We start from the raw sequence: 8,702 nt of genomic DNA on the forward strand, positions 1-8,702 counted from the left end.
TTGTGTGTGTGTGTGTGTGTGTGTGTGTGTGTGTGTGTGTGTGTGTGTGTGTGTGTGTGTGTGTTCATTCTCCATTTCTCTGTTTCTTTCTCTTTCTCCCTCTAATGCTTTTTCGGTTTATTATTCCTGCCTGCTCCTTCTCTGTGGGCTTCTCTCTCTCTCTTTCACTCTCACTCTCACTCTCTCTCTCCTCCTCCTCCTCTTCTCTCTCCATCCATACGTGTGTGTTCACTTCCTCTCTGTGTCAGTGTGTGTATGTGTGTGAGATCTCAGTCTTCATGTAGATGATGGTAAGTCTTCACTCTTGCTCTGGAATTTGATGTGTCTTGAGTCAGACGACGTGTGTTTAGTATTAAAATCCATTTGATATTTTAATAATCAGTCGAATTGTGTATAAATCTAGTGCTGGTATGTGTGAGTGATTTTGTGCCTTTTTTTTGTTTTGTTTTCAGAGTGTGTGTGTGTATTCGATTGTGTTGTGTAAAGAGTGTGATATAGATAAGTGATAGAAAAAACTCACTGCACACATAAACTTGTTGCTGTGAGGTTTGCATTCATCAGTCCGTCCATCTGTCTTTTTTGACTATAATATATTATATAAAGTTTTTGCATAATTAGTCATGCATATTTGCTCTTGACAATTTGTCCAATGTGACATTGTCCATTTGTGTGTAAATATTCATATATTTTATGCATTGTATTGTATTGTACATGTGTGATATTCATGATATGTAGAAGATCAGATCATGTGTTCTTTCTGATGTTTGGCTGAATTATGAGTATGTTAGATAAAACCCTAAAGCTGCTTTCTTTACTTTCGGGACTTTAGGGTTTTAAAATGCAGTCTGCCAAAAATCTTGAGCAAAATAATCACTTGATGTTTTGAGACTCTTTTGACTAAAAGTTAAATTAGTAAATGCTTGCAGTGTGTTGGCTAAAATCTATTATAGATTTTCCGTTTTAAATTTATGCTGTTAAATTATTTCTACATTATTGTTTATTTTTAATTCAGGGTTAGGGTTATGTTTTTTTTTTTTTCAATTTTAATAAAACAATATTAAATATTTCTATATTATTTTTTTTATTTGTTTATTGATTGATTTTTATTATGATATTTAGTTTTTTATTTTGACTATTATTATGAATGATTATATTGAACACATTCAAATATAGAGGGCTAAACTGGAAATTATTGTTACAAAACAGTTTTATCACAGCTTCAGTTTGAAGATACTGGCATTATCGTCTTTTAGATGGATATAAATGTGTAAAATGACTCAACTCAACTGATAATGACATGCATGTCACTGCTTATTTAGCCCAATTCTGATATGAGATGCTTGCTTGTTATGAAACTGAAAGGGAAATGGACATTTGAAAACATGCACCAGCACGGATATCTCAGATTGTGGATTATTAGCAGACATTAATGCTGTAAATTGCTTTAGTGCATCATGGTGTCCACAGATTATCTGAGGTGTAGTTTCTCATCCTGATAGCTGCATTACAGAAGCACCTACTAAAGCATTATTAAACACAGCACAGCAGAAACCGCTTGGCTGTGCATTAGCAGTCTTGAGCAGATTGTGTGTGTCCTGTTGGCCGCCCTCGTTCCCTTCAGAGGGGTCAAATCTGAGGCTCGGGAACCAAGCCAGACATGATATGAGGTTTTAAAGAGAGAGTTCATCCAAAATGTTATCATTTACTCACTCATTTCAATCTTGACTTACTTTTTCTGTGCAACGTACTCAAAAATATTTAGGCCTAAAGATTTATGCATTTTAATTGCATTTAAAATGTCTATTTATTTGGATTGCACAGTTTAAATATAAATAACCTAGTAAATTTAATGTGATGCATATTTATCAGTCATACATAAATGAATCAAGAATTAGATTTCTGTAATAAACTTGATGTGTTTTAAATACACAAAAACCGGTTTATATATTTATCATTAATAAATCCAATTTGTTTCGATCTCATACATTAAATTGAACAAGATTAACTCATTTCATTTTTATTTTTTCCGCAAACCATGTTCATACTTTTTAACTGATTAAATTGAATTGTTTTCACAATTAACAGATTTATGCTCATGCAATTTGAATAAACTTGTTTGAAAATATGAATTTAAATCTAATTTAGTTGCGAATAGATACTATGCCATGATAACTTATTTATATACTTTACTTTTTTGTGTGCAAAAAGGAAAATTTTAAAGTTGCATATAAGTTTGTAATTACATTTTTTCCCATATTTATGTGAATTATTCCTTAAAGTACTCATATGTAATAGCGCTCACAGCAGCTCAGCTGCCATCACCGCCTACTTAAAAAATGTCTTATGAAATAGATACACTTTATTACTTTCTCTTAGAGCAACTCAGTGTTTTCAGCTCATGCTAGTATGTAGTTCAAGTGCTTCAGTTCAGGACCAACAAAGGTAAGATCCTCTGGATCAAGAATACTGGATGCTGGCTACACTCATAAAAATAAAGATTCTAAAAGCGGGTTTTGGTAGCGATGCAATAGAAGAACCATTTTTGGTTCTCCAAAGAACCTTTCAGTGAACAGTTCTTAAAAGAACATTTTTTTATAACTTTTTTTTTTATTATAAAGAACTTTTTGTGGAATGGAAAGTGTAGCGAATCAGCTCAAAGGGGAAATATTAATAATTAATCATAACTAGTTATAATTAATTATAAATATTTAGATCCGCTGTAAGTATTTACTTGACCTCTCAGGGTCAACTGTCTGTCAATTCTAAGAACGTTAATTTCCTGGTTAAGGGAAATAACTTTCTTACTGTACAATACTACTCAGAGCATGTAGCAAAAATCTGCATGATTAGGGACTGCGATTATGAGCAAACAATGAACAACCTCAGGTGTGATACAAGTAAGACTTTATTAACTACATAAACACTTAAACTAGTCTAACATACACATACACCCACACACACACACACACACATACAGTTGGTATAGGAAAAGGATTCAAGCTTAGGCAGTGAAGAGAAGAGAAATAAAACATGAAGCTATGGTACCATTTGATATTCAGCAGATCTACAGCCTGAAGGGAACATCAAATTCTTAGTTCAAACACACCTTTGTAAAAAGGTGCAAATTATATTTAATGTATCAATTAATAAGACTAAGGTTGATACTTCTTGCACGTCTTGTCTGTCTGACAGAGAGTCCTGATGCAATCTGAAGGCTCAAGTTGATCTTTGCTGAAGTTGGTTGACTTAGTAGAAAAAGCATTCTGGGCGGAACTGTGTGTGGGCCCTTTTAAAGTCTGAGAAGATTCCTGCCTCTTAGGAAAAGGCTGAAGTTTCAAGCGGGAGGTTGGATACTGGGGAGTTTTACGACCCTTTGTGTGAGGGCATGGTAATTTGCAAATGGAACTCGAGTGGGTGTGTGTCTGATTGGTCCAGACGCTACAAAAGATTCCATGGATGTTAAAGGTTCTTCATGTAACCATCAATGCCAATATAGAACTGTTTGTTTGATACAGAGTCTAATGCCAAATTTACCCTGCAAATGTGTGCTTCACGAGTGGAATTTAGGTGTCTTTACACAGACTGTTTAATGCTTGTCAGAGGCGGCATAAATGCATTTACACAGCAATTACAACTGTATACTTTGCTATAGGGGCCGAAGTCATAATTTAGTCTGGCTTTTATGCAGAATTGCACTTATATACTAAATTTTGAGCAAGCACAGAGCAGCCTTAACGCAGCTGTGTAAAGACACCCAAAACACCTTAGGTTGTTCCTTAACCTAAACCGAAAGCGGTTCCAAAAGGTCCTAAGATAATTCATTTTGGCCAAAATGACAGAATTGTAATTATCCTTTGTAGTGAAGGTAAAAATTGCAAAGAAAAAAATAAATAAATCTCATCTTAGGTAAGATGAGAAATATTGATTATAACTAGTGATACCCCAAAATGAAAATTCTAGGTCACAACCGAAAATTCAGGATGCATGGCTGAAAACCGAAATAGAAAGTACATTTTAATGAATAATCAATTAATTAATCAAATTTATTCAATAATCAACACTCAAATAAAAACTAAGTTATACAAAATGGACACTGACACAGTGAAAACATGACATCAGAGAAATTATAATTAAACATCACTGTTCAGGTCAATTCTATTTCGGGCTGAAACCGAAAATTGCTGTTTCGGCTGAAAATGTACGATTGCCAAAATGTTGGTTTATCTTATATTTCACCTAGTGCTAAAAAGTATCAATAAATTTACTTAATTTGCCCAACGTGTCTGTGTAATTTCATGCTTCTTATATTCAATCCGATCTTATGAGAAAAGGTAAGGTGGCCATTTCAAATGAATTCATTCTACAGTATGTGAGTCGTACAAAAATGTAAGATTTTTCGGAAAAAAAGTAAGCATGAAACCAAACCATCACTGGGACGTAAGCAGATTGTATGAAAACCTACAAATGAGATCAATGAATTAGATGTCAAACGTACAATAGAATTGCCATTTTGTTGGAGTATCACATTGTTAGCAACAATTAAAGTCTTTTGGAGTCATTTGGGTCAAGCTCTATTTGTGTTAAATCACCCTTGAGAAAAACACTTCTTTGAGGACATTGCACATGTGAAACAGAGTGCCGTACGCTGCGGCAACAGCGCTGTGTGTGTGGCGATAAATAATGCTTCTAAAGATGATATCTGTAGTAAATGAGTTTCACTTGAGCATTAAACTCGGGTGGGCTGCAGCCTGCAAGATATATTACTCCCTTCATGGACAACAAGGACACCTTGCATGCATAAATGTGAGACACAGTGCTGATTTTATGTGCAATAAGTACCAAATGATTCCTGTCACATGCTGTGAGCATTTCCAGTCAACATGAAATCAAAATTGATAATACATGTTTCTGCTCTTGTTGTATGTGATTCATCAGGGCATGTTATACTAAAAAAAAAATGGCAACTAAAGCAACTTCCTTTCTTAGCTGAGCAGCAAATGAGCTGCACTTGCAAATGAGCTTGAATTGATAAAATACAATGGCATAACCATGGTATTGTAGCATGCATGGATTTTTACTCCGGTCTTCAGTGTCACATGATCCTTCAGAAATCATTCTGATTTGCTGATTTGATTTTTTTTTTTTTATGGAAATTTCCCAGGATTCAGTGAATTGAAAGTTCAAATAAACAGCATTTATTTGAAATAGAAATCTTTTGTAACATTATAAATGTCTTTACTGTCACTTTTGATCAATTTAACTCATCCTTGCTGAATAAAAGTATTAATTTCTGGTAGTTGGTAGTTGTTATTGGTAGTGTATAATGAGTATGTGAAATAACTTCTCAATATTTACATAAATATTTATTACATCAACATCAGTGTTGTTGTTTTGAAAACTATCATCTTCTGTAGTTAACTGGATTGTGGAAGTTTAGGAAATGTCAAGGTTAAAGTTGGTGTGTTTAGCAACATGTCAAATGCTTCACCCATCTTTCCATCTTTGCTGTGTTTGCGTCTGTATGTGTTGTGAATCCAATATAAATTGGATTTAATGTGACCACATTTTTATCCCCAAGCTAACATCAAACTGGGATCTATGGAAGCCTATTTCCGACACATGAGAAAAAAAAATCATGCTTTAGTAAGTCATGGCTTTAAAGTCATAATTATGAAATTAACATTTTAAATGATGACATAAAAAGTCAAAATTATTGCATAACAAATGTCATAATTATGAGATAAAAAGTTGAAATTTTGACATACCAAATCGCAATAATTACATAAACAGTCATAATTGATGTCGAAAAAAAGTCGAAATGATGACATACAAAATCGAAATTCTGACTTAAATATATAGCAATGCCACTGGGAAATTCCACTGGGAAAACAATGTCTTTTATCAATTCACAATTACTTCTCATAATTATGGATTTTTATGTCATAATTTTAACTTTTCATGTTTTTTTACTTTTTGTACATTTTTTACTTTTAAAGTCATAATTTGCATTTTATGCCATAGTTTTGATTTAGTATGTCATAATTTTCGATTATGTCATAATTCGATAATAATGTCATAAATATAATGATTTTGGACTTTTAAAGTCATGATTTAAAGCTAATAATTATGTTTTTTATGTCATCATTTTTATAGTTTTTTTTGTCATAAATTCAATTTAGTATGTCATAATTTTGACTTTTTGTCAATTTAAACTCTTAAAGTCATCATTTCTACTTTGTCTCATAATTTCACATTTTTATGTCATAATTTCAATTTAGTATGCCAGAATTTTGACTTTTTGTCATAATTTCGGCTTTTAAAGTAATAATTCCGACTTCGTATGTTATAATTTCAACTTTAAAAGTCATAATTTCGATTTTCATCTCATAATTACAGGGATCAGAAATGATTGCCCACTAAGTAAATGAGCTCAGGTTGATATTCAGAAAACAAACACATGAACTTGCCTTGAAAATGTCAAGCACAAATCCCAGATCAGAAGCAAATACACCAGTGTAAGCGCTGTATTTGCGTAGTTTCTGCTATTTTTAAATGTCTTCTGTTCCCAGCTGCTTTGGCTTGCGGTGCTCCAGCAGTCCTCCGGGCCAGCAGGGGGCAGCAGTGTGTGTCTCAGCTTGGCTTTGCTGGCTCTTATATTTAATTGTCTTCTCTTCTCCCCCCTTCTCGTGGCACCCAGGCGCGGCTTCCCTCCTCTTCATCCACCCTAAGCATTGCTGAGGTATTCCTGCATGCATCTCGGGCCGCATCGCCATGGCAACAGCTCTTCTCCACCTCAGCATGTTGCCATGCGACATGTTTCTTCCTGCCTGCGATGATTGTTGCTTCCTGCTCTGCCTGAAACCCTTCCTGTCTTGTCATGCATGCTTTTCTCAAGAGCAGAAATGACTGACAGTCATTTTTGTGACACTTTTAGATGCGAGTCTTGGATATTTTTTCATTTTTTAAGTGGTTTTGACTTCATTGGTTTATCCATCATCATAATCATACCACATTTTTTCCTTTACATTTTTTTTATGCATTTCTGACATTATTTTTTTCTCATCCATAAAACACTTTAATGTATGTATGGCCAGAGGGGTTATTCTTACTAGTGATAGACTGATGCAGTAGTATTGACCAGGCCAGTTAATTAATGATAATTGAAGATGATATTTGGCTATTTTGAGATTACAATAAATAAAACAATGGTTCATCTGTAGCAATTTTGTGTGCATTATATTGCTAACACTAAATTGTATTATTTATATCGGCAATTAATCATCCAACTTGTTCTCCAGATTTTCCGTTTCAACCAATGAAAAACCTGTATCAGTCGACCTCTAGTTATTACCTCTGTAAAACATACATGACATCTAAAAGTGCAGTTATATGAGCTCTGCTTGATCTAAAGAGTTAGTTATTAAAATGTTTTAATCAATAATCCATCCATATACCACACATTACAAGCTTGTATATTAATACTGTATTGAGATGTGATCAATAGCATGTTAGTACAAAATTGTGTTGTTTTTCCAGCAACAAATGGATTATATTTTTGAATAGCAAAAAAAAATAAAAAATCTGTCAGATTGTATTGATATTTTTTTAAAAAGTAGTTGTTTTTTATACATTTAAAAAATAAGTTTTAATTAATATTCCAGCCATATACAATAAATTAGAAGCTTATATATTATACTGAAAAACGTATATATTATATGCTGCGTTGAGATGTTTTTTTTTAGTATTCAGTTATTTATAGGGATGCACAATATTAGATTTTTGCCGTTAAAATAGTTTTCGCTATTAAAATAGTTTAAATGTTGTCTTTTTCCAGTAACTAACTAACTAACTATTTATTTTTATTTATTTGTTTTTCAATTAAAAACTACAAATTTAATGGTAACAAAAACTAAATTTTCAAAAAATAATACTTTTTTGTCAAGTTGTACTGCATGCTCTGATGATATATTGTTTTAGAGACAAATAAATATGTTCATATATGACTTTCTATACATTTATAATGATATTTGTACCCCTTTTATAGCTTCAGTTCAGTTAGTTTACTGACTACTTTTTGTTAGTTACTTGTAATGTAGCTTGACTGTAGTTGTACTAGGTTCAATCTGAATAGCTTGTAGCTTGAAAAAAACTACAGTTTCCCAACACTGTAGTAGCCCTAATATGTCAAAGCGCTTTGAGAAGCTTGATTCGAGTGACATTCAAGTGATTTCTCCAGCTCCATGATTTCTTTTCTGTTGGTTTGTTCTTATTTATCACCCACGATTTACAGCATTAGATCAGTTGAGTTGCTTTAAATGCGGGTGAGTTTTCATTTTGCTCAGCTGGTCATATCTTCATTGTACCGGTGCACATCATGGCAGTGTGTTTTATTATTGTGTGTTGCTGGAGAGAGAGAGTGTGTGTGTGTGTGTGTGTGTGTGTGTGTGTGTGTGTGTGTGTGTGTGTGTTTTTTTTTTAGTGTATGCTCATAAACGTGTTTGACTGAATGCAAATGGATTCTGTATCTGTGCCTGTTGGATATGGAGAGGTTTGTGTGTGTGTGTGTGTGTGTGTGTTTATTTTAGTGTTTGTGGCAGCGCATGCTCATAAACGTGTTTGACTGAATGCAAATGGATTCTGTATCTGTGCCTGTTGGATATGGAGAGGTTTGTGTGTGTGTGTGTGTGTGTGTGTGTTTGGGG

General features: G+C 33.5%; 1 protein-coding gene across 10 annotated transcripts in view; it reads left to right on the forward strand.

Annotated features, from left to right (window-relative positions):
• Window positions 1-8,702, forward strand: part of LOC107669455 (gephyrin-like) — an 89,324-nt gene that overhangs the window by 56,543 nt on the left and 24,079 nt on the right. For 7 of the 10 annotated variants that reach the window (XM_016461683.1, XM_016461682.1, XM_016461685.1 and 4 more), the window contains one exon: window positions 6,698-6,739. The exons of the other annotated variants lie outside the window; for them this stretch is intronic. In XM_016461683.1, the coding sequence (XP_016317169.1) occupies window positions 6,698-6,739 (42 nt within the window). The remainder of the gene's footprint in view (window positions 1-6,697; window positions 6,740-8,702) is intronic. 10 annotated transcript variants of the gene reach the window in all.

The sequence above is a fragment of the Sinocyclocheilus anshuiensis genome, unplaced genomic scaffold, assembly GCF_001515605.1.
Source record: "Sinocyclocheilus anshuiensis isolate Anshui unplaced genomic scaffold, SAMN03320099.WGS_v1.1 scaffold96, whole genome shotgun sequence".
In the NCBI taxonomy this organism is placed as follows: Eukaryota; Metazoa; Chordata; class Actinopteri; order Cypriniformes; family Cyprinidae; genus Sinocyclocheilus; species Sinocyclocheilus anshuiensis.